Source organism: Rhinoderma darwinii, chromosome 3 (assembly GCF_050947455.1).
Source record: "Rhinoderma darwinii isolate aRhiDar2 chromosome 3, aRhiDar2.hap1, whole genome shotgun sequence".
In the NCBI taxonomy this organism is placed as follows: domain Eukaryota; kingdom Metazoa; phylum Chordata; class Amphibia; order Anura; family Rhinodermatidae; genus Rhinoderma; species Rhinoderma darwinii.
The window spans coordinates 90,861,686-90,878,194 of record NC_134689.1 but is presented as its reverse complement, the minus strand read 5'-3'; the positions used below and the strand labels follow the sequence as shown (position 1 = coordinate 90,878,194).

Here is a 16,509-nt window from a genome sequence, read left to right as displayed (position 1 = left end):
TGGAGAGTCAAAATTCCGCAATGAAGTCCGCAGATCTTATGTGTGCTGCGGAGCGTATTGTTTTTACTACCATGACATTTCTTCATTCTGGCTGGACCTATGTATTTCTAGGTCTACAGCCAGACTGAGGAAGTCAATGGGGCTCCCGTAATGACGGGAGCGTTGCTAGGAGACGTCTGTAAATAGTCACTGTCCAGGGTGCTGAAAGAGTTACGCGATCGGCAGTAACTGTTTCTGCACCCGGGACAGTGACTACCGATCTCAATATACATGTATCTGTAAAAAAAAATATAAGTTCATACTTACCGAGAACTCCCTGCGTCTGTCTCCAGTCCGGCCTCCCAGGATGACGTTTCAGTGTAAGTGACGGCTGCAGCCAATCACAGGCCAAGCACAGGCTGCAGCGGTCACATGGACTGGAGCGTCATCCAGGGAGGTCGGGCTGGATGCCGAAAGAGGGACGCGTCACCAAGACAACGGGCGGTAAGTATGAATTTCTTTGACTTTCACTAGGGAAAGTGCTGTCCCTTCTCTCTATCCTGCACTGAATAGGGAGAAGGGAAGCACTTTTCCTGCAGTCCGCAGCGGCCAGTCCGCATCAATTTTCTGCACATTTTGTGCAGATCCGCAGCCGTAATCCGCAACCCGGATTAGGTGCGGCATTGATGCGGACAGTTGCGGAGGAATTCCGCCATGTGTGGTCATGCCCTAAATAAGTGAAAGTAGGAAAGCTTTTTAATTTTATTTTTATAAAAACAAGGCTGAGAAATAATTACCATATTTTCAAAACCAATAAGTGTGTTTTGGTGTTTATTTCCTCTCTTAAAACTTGCCTCATGCCAAGCTGGTAGAAATGCATGTTCCCACGGAAGTTAAGGACTTGCCTGGAATGTATAAATGGCACTAGATCTGATCTGTCCCCAATAAAACTGCCAGTACACTTTTAACATTTTTGAGTGACGGATATTTGCAGGTTTACCAAATCACTTGGCAGATTAGGATAACAATGCCATCATTTCATATAATTTGAGTTTGGGAGGAAATGACTAAGAAATCCTCCATCTTGGCATAAGACTTTGGGTCTTACCACTAATACTGAATAATATAAATTCTAGCTGTAAAGGTGCCCACGCATGTACTGGTGGTGTCTTCCTGAGAAACAACACTGTTCTCAAATGTTTAGGTGATAAATGTTAAATGGGGTCTGGGTGCTGGGGTTGGTGCATGCTTGGATGTTTCCAGATCTCCTATAGACCACACATGCTGAACGGGGTTAGGGAAAACTCCTTAAACTGCTTTTATTACACTTTCTATAAGTAACTTTTTATCTTTACTTGCTGCACATAACTGGAACTATTGATGTGAACGTGGCTTTAGGGCCTCATTTACATGAATTTTTTTACTCTGTATTTCGAAAATGTTAATGGTAGGAACCAGAACATTGTGGTCTCTGGAGATTTATTTGCTTGCTTTTTTTTTTGTTTTGTTTTTTTACTAGTCTTTTATCTGATGTTTTCAGACAGTTTTGTTTTTCTGCCTTTTTTCTTTTTTCTCCTCCCTCCTTATGATACACAAAATAGTAGCTACATCGAAAAGTTGCCATTGGTTTTGTTCAGCTATTTAAAGGGTTTGTCCAGGATTAGAAAAAATGGGGTCTACTTTTTTTCTTACAGAAACAGCGCTACTGTTGTCCATAGGCTGTGTCTGGTATTGAAGTGAAAAGGGCTGAGCTGAAATACCGGACATAGTCCATTCAGGGACTGCAGTGGCACGATTTCTGTAAAAAAAGCAGCTCCTTTTTTTTTTTTTCAAATTTTGGTACAAGGTTGCCAATATTTTTGTAACTGCTAACTTTGCTTCATTACCATAGTTTTTGTTCTTCAGAAAAAATAGAAATTAAATTAAAAAACCCAAACTGCAAAGAGGAGGCCCTTGTTTGTAAATTATGTATCACTGCACATTGACACCAATTTCCATCCATACTTCATGCAAATTTATCTAGCAATTGTACAGTGTGAAAATTTACTGTGAACTGAACTAAAAGGGGTATGATATATATTACAAAAGATCACACGCATACCTACTAATATATGGAGGTGGTAGAATAAATTTTTCTAGACATGGCAGTTTAGACAGTCATAGGAGGATAGACCTTTTCATGGTATTAATTTGGTCCCCAATAGCTGATGCTGGTGACGGGAAGGGGGTATGCAATTCGTTTTGTTTTATATACGATGTTTTGTTGCGGACATCTGTAGGTATGTACTTCATAAAGAAGAGATTGTGAATGAGTACATTATATGGTTTGCCATAAGACCCCTTTTATTTGCTTTCTGCAAAATCGTGATTTATTTTTTCTTGTTTGCCCTTCAGGATAATACATTGGAAGATGAAAATCAAAGAAATGACTATTCAATGAAACTTCAAGATTTTTACGTTTCAAAAAGAATCCCTCCTCCTTCCCATAGTGATGTCTTCATTTGGAAATGCAATTGAAAACTGGAGTATAAGGAGCACAGGCGATATTTCAGATCTTCGGCATAAATTGGTCTCAGATGGCTGTGCACGGAGTTCCTCACCTATAAAAGCCATGGCTGCTGTTGTGGACTCTGCCTACAGTTCATTTTCTGGTAGTTCTTATGTGGCTGAATATCAGCCATTTCAACATGAAAGTTGTCACCTGAATGATGAACAGATTTCTTATATGGACTCTGACTATGTCAAAGCTGTTTATAATCCAAGTGCAGCAGACCAAAGAACTTTTCAACAGAATTTGGGTTTTGAAGATTGTTCATCTAGAAATTATACACCCGAAAAAATGACTAACTTAAGCAACAGTTCACAAGTAACTCTTAATGAGGATCATTTACCTCTCATAAGAATAAATAATTACACCAGATCTCCGCACTTTGAACAATCTGATGTTAACAGGGGATCTGGAGATCATTTAAGCCACAAGAGTAAGAGAAGTCCCACAAGCACAAGCGACCTTTCATCTCCTGATCACAAACTTAGTCGCCACTATATTGAAGATCACAGCCCTATGTGGGTAAGAGATTCTATACAGGGAGAATGGAACCCGTCATGTGTGACATCCTGCACTTCATCGTTTTTGTCTTCTGTTGGTAATGTGACTAAATCACATCATGTTGACTGTATTGGCAATGAAAATGATGCCCCTTCTCAAGTGAGCATGGTAAATACAAACTGCTTTGAACAAAAAGATTTTCAGATGATCCAACAAATCAGTGTGAAAAGAGAAGAGCAAAATCTGAATAACATGCTAAATTTGTTTACTGATTACTGCCTAAATGATGCAGTAGCCACCAAAAGCACAAGACGTTCACTCGATGATCTTGTATCAGAAAAAATTGATGTTAGGAGGGGTTCTTGGAATTCAGGTCAAGAAACTAATTGTTATAATGATGAAGGCACAAACAGTGAAGGAGTAGATGATCTGGCATATAATCAAGTGCGCAAAGAACAATATCAACCACAATCCCAGAACATGAAGGACCTAGGATGTGACCGTGTTGGACAATGGGATATCAAATACAAAGGTTTGCACACTAAAACCATCCAAACACTTTACAGCAGGCCCAGTGAAGAATTGTTTGAACAACCTTCAAAAGCACTGAATCGTGATGATCTCCAAAAATTCTCTAAAACACATGTCAGGAAAGATGCAACAATAAAACCTATCCCTTTGCTTTCCCAGGAACAAGCGCTGACTATGCCTTTAAGTTCTAATTTTTGTGAATTAATCAGTGAGAAGATTACGAAGGCATCAACCCCAATGCTGTATCATCTTGCTGGAGGAAAAATCAACTCTTTGGTTATGCTAAATGTAAAAAATCCGCCGAGGCATCCGGATGCAAATAAAGAATCCAAGACCGGCAACTCTGCTACATTTCAGGTAGCTGAGCAGCAAAGACCTCTTCAGAAAACTAAAAGTCACTCACAACTTATTGATGACTCTGTCAGTGACTGCAGTGAATGCGAGACACCTGGAAACTTAACTTCATCAGAAGAGAGTTTTATGTATGACTACAGAGAAAAACTTAAGGTTGCCCAAAAAAAGGTCTTGAGAGAAACCTCTTTTAAAAGAAAAGACCTGCAGATGAGTTTGCCTGTAAGACTAAAATGGAATACTCCCAAAAGGCCTTCTATTGATCATGTACGGTCATATTCATTATCTGGTTCAAACGAAGAAGCTAAATTTGTCCAACCAAATACTTTGGTGGACAGCCATTACAAAAAAGAGGAGCCAGAAAAGTCTTTAATTTCACGAATTGGAGGAAGAAAAAGACTTACAAAGGAGCAAAGAAAGTTGTGTTATTCGGAACCTGAAAAGCTTGACCATCTTGGTGTACATAATTCTTTCTCTGTATGGACCATTGATGGATCAAGTCAAACCAAATTAGGTGAACATCATAGGATGAAATCTTTAGACCAAGAACAAACACTTTCATCTTCAAATCTTTCAAAGACCGAGCTAAAGCAAATCCAACACAATGCTCTTGTTGAGTATATGGAGCGAAAAGCCAATCAAAGGCCCAGCAGTATTCACCAGTCCCAAATGCAGAAGTCATCAGGAATAAAGTCTCTATCAGAATGGAAATGTTTGGTTAATGAAATGCCAAGTAATGATCTTTCACAACCATATTACCATAGGAGATCGACTGGAGCCTCTTCTTCTTATGATGCTACAGTCACATGGAATGATAGACTCCTAAAGATGTCTCAAGGAGATCTTGGAAATTCAGTAGACCAAGCTATGAATGGAAAACCTAAAACTTGCCTCAATCGATCTCCATTAAACAACAACAAATTTTACTTGGAAGATTCTTCAGCAGCTGCTTGCCAGAATAACTCAAAATCCGTTAACCACCCTCAGGTACTTTCTTACTTACAAATAAGAATATTATTGACGGAAATATAATGATTCAAAGGTTGGACACTTTTAACATTCAGATTAAAAGTTCAATGGGGTCTAAACTTTTTATGAATTGAATGAATGGATGGAAATCCAGATATATGAAAGATATTGCAAAAATTGTATCCGTGAAAGTATATTTGAAACACTGGTTTAAATCCCAGTTTATATGTGTTCAAATAGCACCTAAGTCTTAAAGGGATTGTCCCAACATTTGAAATCAATTTTTTTTTTTTTTAAATAAAAATGTCTGTCAGTGTGTTTTGTGCAACTTTCTAAATACTTTTTATCAAAAATTTATTTTTACTTTTTGAGATACAGCTGCTTCATACCCTGTATACGGAGCAGCAATATTTTTAGCGCTGAAACCTGTATCTGTCAGATTAGCAGCACTGACAGGTGTCTCCGACAGGCAGGATTGAACTGCTGTCGATCACTTCTAAGTTCTTAACTTAGATGTGATCGATAGCGCGTCCTGCGTGATCCACCCGTTATCACTGAACCAGTCAGTGCCGCTGACCTGACGAATTCTGGTCTCCGTGCAAGATACAGCTGCTCTGTTTACAGGATACCAAGCAGCTGTATCTTTAAAGTTAAAAATATTTTTTTAATAAAAAGTATTTATAAAGTTGCACAAAACACAGATACACATTTTTATTACATTAAAATAAAAATTCAAAGGTGTTCATAGCCTTTAAAAATTATTTCTCCAATGGGAGCCTCCCTGGTGATCAGTTGATGGGTCCAGCTGCTGAAACCTCTAGTGATAGACTGTTCTTAGCAGGGAAGCTATAACGCTGAATGGAGAAATGTAATATTACAAGGCGGTGCCAATTCCTCTAGATCAATATCTTTCCCCACTATGAAAAGTTAGTGAAAAGTTGGTTCTGAAAGTCCGAACTTGCATTGTAACGGGTTGTAACACAAGGGTTGAAGCTCTGCAATAAGTGTGATATCATCCAGAGGTTCGCTTTAGACTAGAACTTCTCAAACTGTAAAGGCGCCCCCTAGTTGTTGGTGAGGTACAACTGGGTAGGCAATTTTAACAGAAGTTATTATAGTCTGCTCTGGCTTCATCAGTCTCCAGTTGTAGCAGCATGACTGACTCATTTTACTACTGGGTTCCGGATAAACTGAGGAAATATTTTTAGAATTTCGCATGTACTACAACCTATGGTGATACCCAGGCATCACCATGTTCTGATTAGGGAGGCCCCAGTAGAAAGATTGAAAATTCTTGCATACTATATTGCTACAGTGTCTATAAAAAGTACTCACACCCCGTGTAGACTTTTTTTCATGTTTTATTGTGTTACAACATTGAATGTCAATTCGATTAGGCTTTTGTGACACCAGGCACTGTACATTTGATGACTTGTTATAAAGATTACCAAAATCTAACGTAGGCATTTTAATGAACAAGCCTTTAATATTCATTGTATGTGAACTCCTAATATGTTATAAACCAGCTCTCAAAAATGATAGGATATTTAGATTTGTGATATTGGATATGATAACCCATCAGCAGACAACAGTGAGTGTATTTACCATCGTATGTAAGATCATATGTATAGTTTCCATTATACGGTGTGATATGAGGCATTTGCTGTAAAGTCAGTTGAAATCCAGCACCCTAAAATATAAGTATTCTAGAAGTGTCACCTGTCTCCCTGAAGATCAACCGTTCTGCCAGTTAGAATGTAATATGGCCCAGCTGACAGAGGAAAGAGAAGTGGAAAGCCAGTTGTCCGAATATACCAGCAAATACAAGTGGGAGCTCAAATGTGCATAAATGTATCCAGATCTATCAATCCCGTTGCATGGATTAGACCAATAGAACTTTGTAGCTAAAAGATTAATCCTAATTATTGTTCTAATTGTTAATAACGAATGAGAAATTAGGGAAGGGTTTACACTTTTCTTCCACTTCATGAGTGTAGTACATATAAACAATAATATGATGCAAAAATGGCGCACGTTTATACTAAATCTGTTAAATTTCACAACTTCTGTCAGTGCCTTCCCCCTCTTTTCTAGAGACAAAATTTGGTGCATGCCATTTACTCCATTTGTGGGTACATTTGGTTTAGTGAATCTACCCTACTAAATTCCTACAATTACATGTTTTGCAAGAGATACAACATTGTTTCAAAAAAATTGCAATCTAGTAAAGAGAGAGGGGACGGGAATATGTACTGTAAGTACCTAAACTCCTGCTTGCAGCAATAAATATGAGTTGTGTTTTTTTCAACAGGAAGTTAAGAATCTTCGTATCGTACTGTATTATTAATAAAAATATATATATGTGGTGTAACTTGTAGCTCTTAGGCCCCGATTAAAAATGTGTAACGGTCTCCCCCCCCCCCACTATCACACCTCTTTTATAGGACTCTTCTCCTTATTCGGCACCAGGTCTCGGGTGTGACTGCTCCTCTTCACCCCTATAGTTACGCCTCTAAAGTAGAATTGCATTTTATTCTGTATAAAAATTGCACATTGGCAAAATAATTTGCAGAGTATGACACATGATTTTAAAGCTTATACAGATTCTGCAACAAATAAAAATTCTTCAATGGGTAATGACGAGTAATTGTGCTTTGACTCCCATTAGGTACCAGCTGGGCACTTTACTTCCTCAACATCCGCACTTTCAAGCAATAACCATGTTTGTGACAACAGGTGAGAAAAATAAGCCTACTTCTATGTAGCAGAATAATGTAAAGCATTCACTGAAAATAATAAGTAAACACCTATGGCGAATAAATGCGACAGAAGACCCAGTCATGACAGCAGCGTTTTAGTCTTCACAGAAAAAGCAGGTTTGCAAATGTCTAACCATGAACACCAGTTTACATATAATTAATCTACATAAAAAGCTAGCTTTGTAAATAAATTACATTACTTATCTAGTACTTGCCCTGATATACAGCCTGTATTATGCTTCAGAGCTACATTCATAGTTCTGCAGACTTAAGGGCTGAAATCTCCCAGCATTTCTTGCTTGCTCAGTATCTGCATAGAACTTTCTCTGGTGATTTGCATTCTGGGATGTGTCATCTTTTGAGAAGCTGATTGAAAGCATCAAAAACAGCCCTAACTTCCTTTTATAATCTGTTTGACCGGTTATAAAAGCAAAAATTGTGGTGTCATGGACTCCCCTTTAGGATTCAAGGCGAACAAGTAGGAGTAAGACTATAACCCCCGAATCCGTTTCCGTTAACTGTTACATGTTGTATAAGGAAGGTTCTAATTTCGGCTTGTATAGAATTCTTGAAACTTGCTACATTTTGCCTTATTCCTGGTATAACTGCTGATGATTACACAAATATTAATTTCGTTATGTTTCAGCACCACCTACTGTTTACAATGTAAGAATACAAAAATTGTATCATGACTCCATATGGCATGTGTTGAATTCAGATTTACTGTGGATTTTACCCTTCACATTCCAAAAGGGTGAAATCTGCGGCACAAATCTGCAAGAAATTAACCACCATAAATCTGCATGGATGTTATTCTGCCTCGTGAATTGAGTTTTTGTAAGATCCCATTCACTTGAATTACACTGAACATACTCTTATTCTGTGCACCATATTCTATACTAGATTATGATTTATGCCAATGTGGCAAATGCTGGACATGTTGGACAACATCTACGTTTAGAGGTAGCCAGTATCTTTTATGCCTTGTTCACAAAGTGCAGTTTTGGTATACATGTTTGTTTTCCAATACCAGGTATTAGTCTTAAAAGGAGTTTAAATATAACGGTACATTGTATATGTATTTTTTTATTATTCTATCCCAGTTTTTGGCTATAATTGCATCAAAACTGAATTGTGGACATGTATTAATTGTGAGAGATTGCTCAATCTGTGTAGGTTTTTTTAAAAAAAAACTCCAAATAAAAGGACTTAAAAACTACTAAGGCAACGTAAGACCAATCCACTACAGTTTTTAAGGGATATTTGGGTTTTAGCAAATAAAGCTTGTTTGTTTGTGTAATGACAAGTTTTATATAAGTTTCCAATATATATATTCTGTATCCATTTTCAAGATCTCTGCGTGCTGTAATTGAATAGGAAGCTTCATTGTTAGCTTCCAGTGGATGAAAATCTTTGCTGGTCATGTAATGATCACATAGGTGCATAACTCGTTACAGTATCAGAGCAGTGTTTCTTACTAGTCGAGCACCTGTGATGGACACACATGACCAGGACAGAATTGGAAAAAAAAAGTAAAGGTAATTCAATGAATACGTAAGGAATTGATACGAAAAGTATATTGGAAAATGTTATAACTTTTTCAAAAACAATGAATAAGCTTTTATTGCTGAAACCAAACTATCTCTTATGAGTGACCCATTCATGATAGTTGTGCTAAGGCCGGCAAACTGCAACTCTCTAAACCACCCCACTGACCCCATTAGCCCATGCTGTATCTCACAACAATATACGACTCCATTGGATAGTATTTTATGTTGTGTGCACAGTGTGTGTACTACTATAGTTGAATAGATTATGGAAGGTTTTAAAGATTAGTCAAATTTAAAGTTGTTAATAATGCTGTTAAGCTGTTTCTGGGAAAGCTGATTGACAATGAATAGGGCTGTCTGTACAGTTTTTATAAGTGTCACCCAGAGTCTTGAATGTCGATCTGCCAAAACCCATGTGGAAGATTAAATGGATGCCATATTGGCGGTTAACTAGCTTTTCTACAACCCGTTATAACCTAGAAAACAGCTAAACCAAATTTTAATAATGTTCTAAAACAAGCGTAACTGGAGGACTTATATTTACTGTTTTTTTAATATAATTTAGTAGAGAAATCTTTAAGACTAAATTCACACGCAGGGTTTGCTTGAGTTTTTAGTGGCATTTGTTTGGTAGTTGTTTTGCCAAAAACGCTGCAGCAAGATGTTACTTTAAAGTCTTTAGTAAATTATGAGAATTCCTACATTCACAGCGTTTTGCTTTGTAGTATTTTCTTGGCATTCTTTTTCAAAAAGCAGAATGCTCTAGTTATGGCATTTTTATCCATAGGTTTTTACTAGGACTTAAAAAAACGGCAGGAAAAGGGCATGTACAAAAGGATGCTAAATAAAAAATGCATGTAAAAATGCCTGATATCTTTTACATGCTTTTTAAAACACTGAAAAATAGGGTGTGGGAGGGATGGCTCAGGTCATGTTCCAATGGCTGATTTTTACACTTATTTCGGCATGGAAAACATACATATTCCACTCTGAAGAACGTGTAAAAAACACTTATAAACAGCGTCCCATTGTTTTCAATGGGAAATTGCCATGTTATTCATAATATGTGGAACTTTCCACCCATGGAATTGAAGCAGACATTACAGAAAAAAAGAAGGGATTTGTCACTACTTGATGTGGTTTCTGCATGTATTTTGTGCAAAAACCACATCTGGTAGCCAAACACGGATTAGCCCCCTTGAATGGGGCTAATCTGCATTCAGATCCACGGCAGACAGAACTGCAAATTCATGGTAGTAATCCGAGGGTCAGCCTCGGATTTCCACTGCGGATTCTGCGAAAAATCTACGTTGAATTTTTCCACTTGCAAAATCTGCCCTGTGAACATGGCCTAAAGACCCTTTTACACCATCCAATTATCGGGCAAACGAGCGTTCACAGAACGCTGGTTCCCAATAATTATCTTGTGTAACCAGGGCAACGATCAGCCGATGAACAAGCAAACTCTCGTTCATCGCCTGATTGAATAGTTTTAAATGTCGAAACTATTATCGTTGTCGGCAGCACATCTTCCTGTGTAAACAGGAAGACCACCGGCCGACATAATGGAAATGTATTGTGACGATCGATCGGAGTAACGATCACTCGTCCCAATACTAACTCCTGGTGAAAGGGGCAAACGAGTGTCGATCAACGAGCTGTCTCATTGATCGGCGCTCGTTTACATGGCCCTCGTCGGGCCATGTAATGCCACCTTAAGTGTAGTGTTAACTCAGGCTTATAGAGCCTTTCCAGGATATAACATTGATGGCCCATTCTTAGATGCTGCTGCATTGTGTTTGCTTATACATTTCTATCACAGCAGTTTAGAACCTGCACACCTTTGTTAGAAGGTGCTGACTTTCACACGGCTATAATACACGCGCATTTTAACCATAAATAATTGAAGTCTGGTTCAGTAGAACCGCGGGAGATCCAGGTATTGTGGCTGTAACACCGACGCTAAAAGCAGCCTAACTCCGTATTCAACAGCGACACTATGCGTGCATCTGTGTTGTACTGCAACTCAACCCCAGATTAGCGCTATTCACCTAAATAGGGTTGAGTTGCAGTATCCGACCCAGCCACACTGACATGGACGGTGATGTGCTGGTTACGGCAATTGAACCTCTATAGCCCCTTCTTTGTGCTGATCGTAAGGGGATAATAGGAATCAACGCACACCGATCACAAATCAATGTTCTATCCTAGAAAACTCCTTGAGGAGTAGCTACTTTTTATTTCGGAGAATTTGAACTGATGTATTAAATGTATATACACTTCCTAAACTCTTACTATTTCAAGTTTTTGATTTATTTATTTATTTTTCTCATTTAATAGTTTGCCTGTTACAATGGATAGCACTGCACATAAGGAGAAAATTTGCACAGCCAGGGACAGAGGAAAGTCTATGGAAGAAATAGGAACTTCAGACAGAATAAGTTTATCAGGGATGAGTCAAAGCTCGGAGCAACTTTACCACATTAAAGGGCCTGCGCTCAGCACACAGTCAAGAAATGTGAGCAGTACAGCTGTGGTCTATCAAGACGAGCTGAAGCCAAGTCCTGAGCCAGGAAGCCAGCCCAGACAAACAAGTAAAGAGGATTTGCTGGAGCCTCCTAGATCTGATATTGCAAAGTCGGCACATGAGAGACATTCCAGGCCAGAGAGAGCAAGTGGTGGTTCTCCAGGCATAGATAATTCCAGTATCTCGCCTCTTTCCCAGTTTTACCCTCGGACTACAGAGCAATCACACTCTCTACAAACATACAATGAGGTTTTCTCACAGCCCAACAGCATCGGCACGGATGATGCTTGTAGGGCCCCTAGTATTTCACTGGAGAAGACTAGACAGTCAGTATGTCATTCTGAGGGCATTCTACAAGTTCGCAGCCCCTTACTTATGCACTCTCATCTACAACAACAAGCTATGAGTATGCACACACCAAGGTAATAAATGTAACTGTAAAATCATGTATGCAAAAATATATATATGTATGTATCTTATCTTAAGCTGGCCATAAACGTGAGATAGATGTTGGCCAAGCATCCATATTAATTTCAGTGGAGAGAGCGTAGAAAGTAGCTGATCGGGCATATTGAAATCCAACGTTCCCGATCGTTCTTTCCCATGACGTCTGCTGTTGGGGAGACTATCGGGAGGCCCCCATACAAATTATGATGTCATCCAATCTCCCCGGAATCGGTCAACTTTTATATCCTGTGTATGATTAGCTTAAGAATCACCGCCATCCAAAAACAATGCAGCCCCAATAAGTTAAAGGAAAAATTTAGCTCTGCTAAATCTTTGTGTATAACCGGATATAATTGTATTATCTTAAGGTGTCACTTTTAAATTATTTTGTTATAATTCAAATAGTCGTCTGTTTGATGGCTAAAAAAAGGCTACATTATGTATTTGTTTTATTGTATAACATATATATATATATATCATTTCTGAGGACAGGGTCTTCATTCATGTCTGGTATTAGTACTTTGTTAGATTGTATGATCGTAATAGAGGAAAATGGAGCAAACTTGTCTATCTCATATAGTCTATATGCAGTATTTAAATATTTTCATCATTGTATCAGGCGGTGTTATATATGTATCTCTCTTGTAATATTGGCTAGTATGTTTTGTTCATTATGCACCTTTTTAGTAACCTTTTTTGGACCTTTTTTTGTGCTTGTTTCTTTAAGCTTGGAAGCCAATGAAAAATATATTCCATGGTACGATAATGAAGTGAGAGCTGAAGCGAATGACCTTTGTAAGAGTTCAGTAATAAAAGAGCCAAGTGTCTCTGTAGCAGAAAATCCAGATTCTAGAGCAGTAAGCAAAGAATCAAAATCCACAAATGTTCAGCAGAAGAATTTTGATGTTGCTTCCTCCAGCCATGAGAATGGAACTGAAGTAGCCAGTTCTTCTATCCATGGTAAAAGCAATGTGAAGGATGAAACTTCTGGGAAGGAGACCTGTATGGAGGAACAGAGTGATACACCTAGGGAAAACCTGACCAAACTCACATTAAAATCCCTTGCAGAAGAAAGGTACACAGAGCTAGTAAAGGAGATCATAGCGAAAGACACGTCTCTGGTTGATGTTCTAAAACCCCTTCCTGTAAGGGAATCTGCAATCCGCCTCATGAAAAGTCTCTTTTCTGTAGACATTTCAACACTGGAGAGATCCAGAAACCAAAAATCAAAGAAAAACAAGTAAGTGTTCGTACATCTGATATGTTTAATTTCAATATGCATCTACAGGGAGGATGATGCATCTAAATATATATGGACATATTTGTCATTGCCAGTACATTTTTAAGAATCTGTTGCCATGTATCCTGTTAAAGGCATTTAAAACTTATAGCCTGGAACTGTGGAGCAGCTCCCACCCTGGCTATACATCCTTGAGGATCCATTCTGGAGATGCTCTGTCTTCTTCCCATGTCATTACCTGGTACCTCTTCCCAGCCGTACTCGTGGTTGGCTTAGCCCCTCTCATTAATCCTTGTTCTGTTCTAGTGGTGTTTAGTCGTTATTACATTTAGCACAGACTTGATACAAGAGGTTAGTTATATTTTAATCTTACTGTGATTTAGACAGAGATCCCAAACATTTTTTACCCTATGAGCCACATTCAACTCAATAGGTCTCCTTAACATTTCTAAGCAAGAGCTCGTTGTCAGACGATCAGGTCTCTATTGGATGGAAAGTTAAGAAAGAGGCACAAGCCCTGTAGCATTCTGCTGGGTCTAACAACCAAAGTTGGCAGAGTTTGGGTGCATTGGTAGGATAGGTCTGTAGTATTGTCAATCTATCTGGCACATTGGAGCTATGGGAATGTGGGACAAATGCTTGGAAAGAGGTTAAAGCTGCACTGCCAAAATGACAACAATTGGTCATGTACAACCCAAACAAATACAGTTGGAGGGTATGCCAGTGACTGAAAAATATGTCCCATCTAGGGGCAAGGAATAAGGATGTTGCGTGGTGCCATGATGGAACTCCTAATTATAATACTAATAATAATTAATTAATAATGCACCAGTAACAATACAACTGGGAACGAAACTTTGCAATGTAACACGGTCATTATGTGACCATAACTTGCCTGCTGACTAACTGGGGGTCATTCATTTAATAAAACAACCTGCCATGTGCTCAAGGTACAGTTATGTTGTGGTAGTGTCACACGTACGAAGACTTTAAAGACCATAATAATTAAGAAGAGCGGTCATGGTACCTACCCTGCAGGTTGATTTACATGGTAGATTACTACGACGTCCTACAGTTCTTATACAGATGTCCAAAGAGAAGTGCATGCACGTTATACTAGTCAAGGCTCCTATTTTTGGCAAGATACGTGTGGATCCCAAGCTACATATGCATCCCTAGCCACCAGTTGTGGACCAATGATTTATAGTTAGGTTCAAGTGGCACGACCAATTATTACATTTTAGGAGGAAGGGTCCTTTTTTATATGGGAGTTGGATTATTTATTTTGGACTTGGGACTCAATAAGAATAGTAGAATTATGGGTTTTAAAATTAGGAACATTATTCTGAAATGTGAAATATTTATATTTAAATATGTTGTATTTTACTTAAATTAGGATGCATATTGAAGGTCTATCAAAATCTGGTTCAAAAACTATGTTGCCTGAGAAGACCTATAGCGAGAAACCAGATGGGGCATGCCTAGATGACATCACTTTGCTGAAGGTTGGTAAAGTCGAAAGCCATATGAATTACCCTGGGGAATAAACACTAAGGAAAATTATCAGCTGAATTGTACAATATGCAATAGGGTTAGTTGATGTGTTTCCATATATTACATTTTTCTTATTTTTTTTTTTTACTCCTTTACAGGTAGAACTTATTTCTAGTATTAATTCACAACTGGAAGAACTTTGTGGTGAAAGGGAGCTTCTCCTTTCTGAAATTAGTGAGAACACGACTCATGGTACAAATATAGAAGCTGTAGTGAAGGAAGTCTGTAAGCCCAATGAGTATGAGCGCTACATGATGTTCATTGGAGACCTGGAAAAAGTGGTGAGCCTCCTGTTTTGCCTGTCAATGAGGCTGGCCCGGGTTGAAAACGCTTTGTGCAAAATTGATGAGAACACAGATGCAGAAGAAATGGTAAGTTGTCTTCATAAATATGAATCCGGGAAAGAAATAAAAGTACATAAATACAAATATAACAATTTTGCCATATCTGCAGCATTACTAAGCAACTGATCCAGTTAGAATATGGCTTGGTGGACAAAATTACATTCATGGCTGGTGGTTGGACTATTAAATTCATAGTTTTACTTGTCATACTTAATGTCAGAATGTGGCTGCAAGTCTCCCCTTTTTATCTCCTGATTCTCATAGTTGAACTCCATTTAGGTGCCTGCATTATTAAATGAGCGTTTGACCTGATACTCCAATATGCGCGTATGGTGGTTTTTTGGTTGTTGTTTTTTTTTTTTGTTTTGTTTTGTTTTTTTATGCCTGGTGTGTTAGTCAGGAAGCCCCTTCCAGATAAAATAAGGCAGAGTTTTAAATTGGTTCCAAGGACTTTTCTTCTAATTGTTTTACAAGATCAAGTTTTGTAAGGAGTTAAATTTAAAGTGTAGCTAAACATTTGACAAACTTCTGACATGTCATAGAGTCCGAGCACTGAGACCCCCACCAATCGCTGGAACGAAGCAGCTGAAGCGCTGTGTGAGTGCTCAGCCGCTTTGTCTGTTCGGCTTTTTCCGGAAATAAATGTATCGTGTACGGACTCAAGCGAAAGTCTATGAGACCGTACTAAAAGCCGAACAGACACGAAACGGCTGAGCTCTCACACTGCTTAAAAGGTAACAGGACGGTGCCTTAGAGAAGAAAATTGAACTCCTTCCTGCTCTATGTTGTGCATTTATGTCATGGGGAACTACACCTTTGACGTAAATGTATGCCATAGTGATGGCGCAGGCAAAGGAGTGGTGTCCTTGCCATTACTTGCGAGTGCCGGCTGTATTATGCAGCCGACCCCTCTCTCTAATGGCCGGGATCGGAGGTAACTCTGATCCCGGCCATTTACCTCCTTAGATCTTATGGTCAATGCTGGCGGCAGCATCTAAGTGGTTAGACAGAGCGAATGGCGCTCCCACTGTCAGCCCCGGCTCCCCCTGGCATCGCGACCACAGGGATAAGATTGGTCGCTGTGGCAGCCAGAGACCTAACAATGATCCCCCAGTTCTCCCATCTTGGTACGTCTAGTAGGCCCGACCCAAGTCATAAAATTATCACATCATTTAGCCGGCATGGTGAACGCTATAAAAATAAAATGCC

At 38.8% G+C, this 16,509-nt stretch overlaps 1 protein-coding gene across 1 annotated transcript in view; it reads left to right on the top strand.

The window, feature by feature from the left end:
* SHROOM1 (shroom family member 1) overlaps positions 1–16,509 on the top strand; it is a 58,966-nt gene that overhangs the window by 36,192 nt on the left and 6,265 nt on the right. The window contains exons 2-7 of the mRNA XM_075856464.1: positions 2,374–4,897; positions 7,548–7,615; positions 11,529–12,137; positions 12,890–13,402; positions 14,799–14,907; positions 15,055–15,327. Of these exons, the coding sequence (XP_075712579.1) occupies positions 2,471–4,897; positions 7,548–7,615; positions 11,529–12,137; positions 12,890–13,402; positions 14,799–14,907; positions 15,055–15,327 (3,999 nt within the window). The 5' untranslated portion in view covers positions 2,374–2,470. The remainder of the gene's footprint in view (positions 1–2,373; positions 4,898–7,547; positions 7,616–11,528; positions 12,138–12,889; positions 13,403–14,798; positions 14,908–15,054; positions 15,328–16,509) is intronic.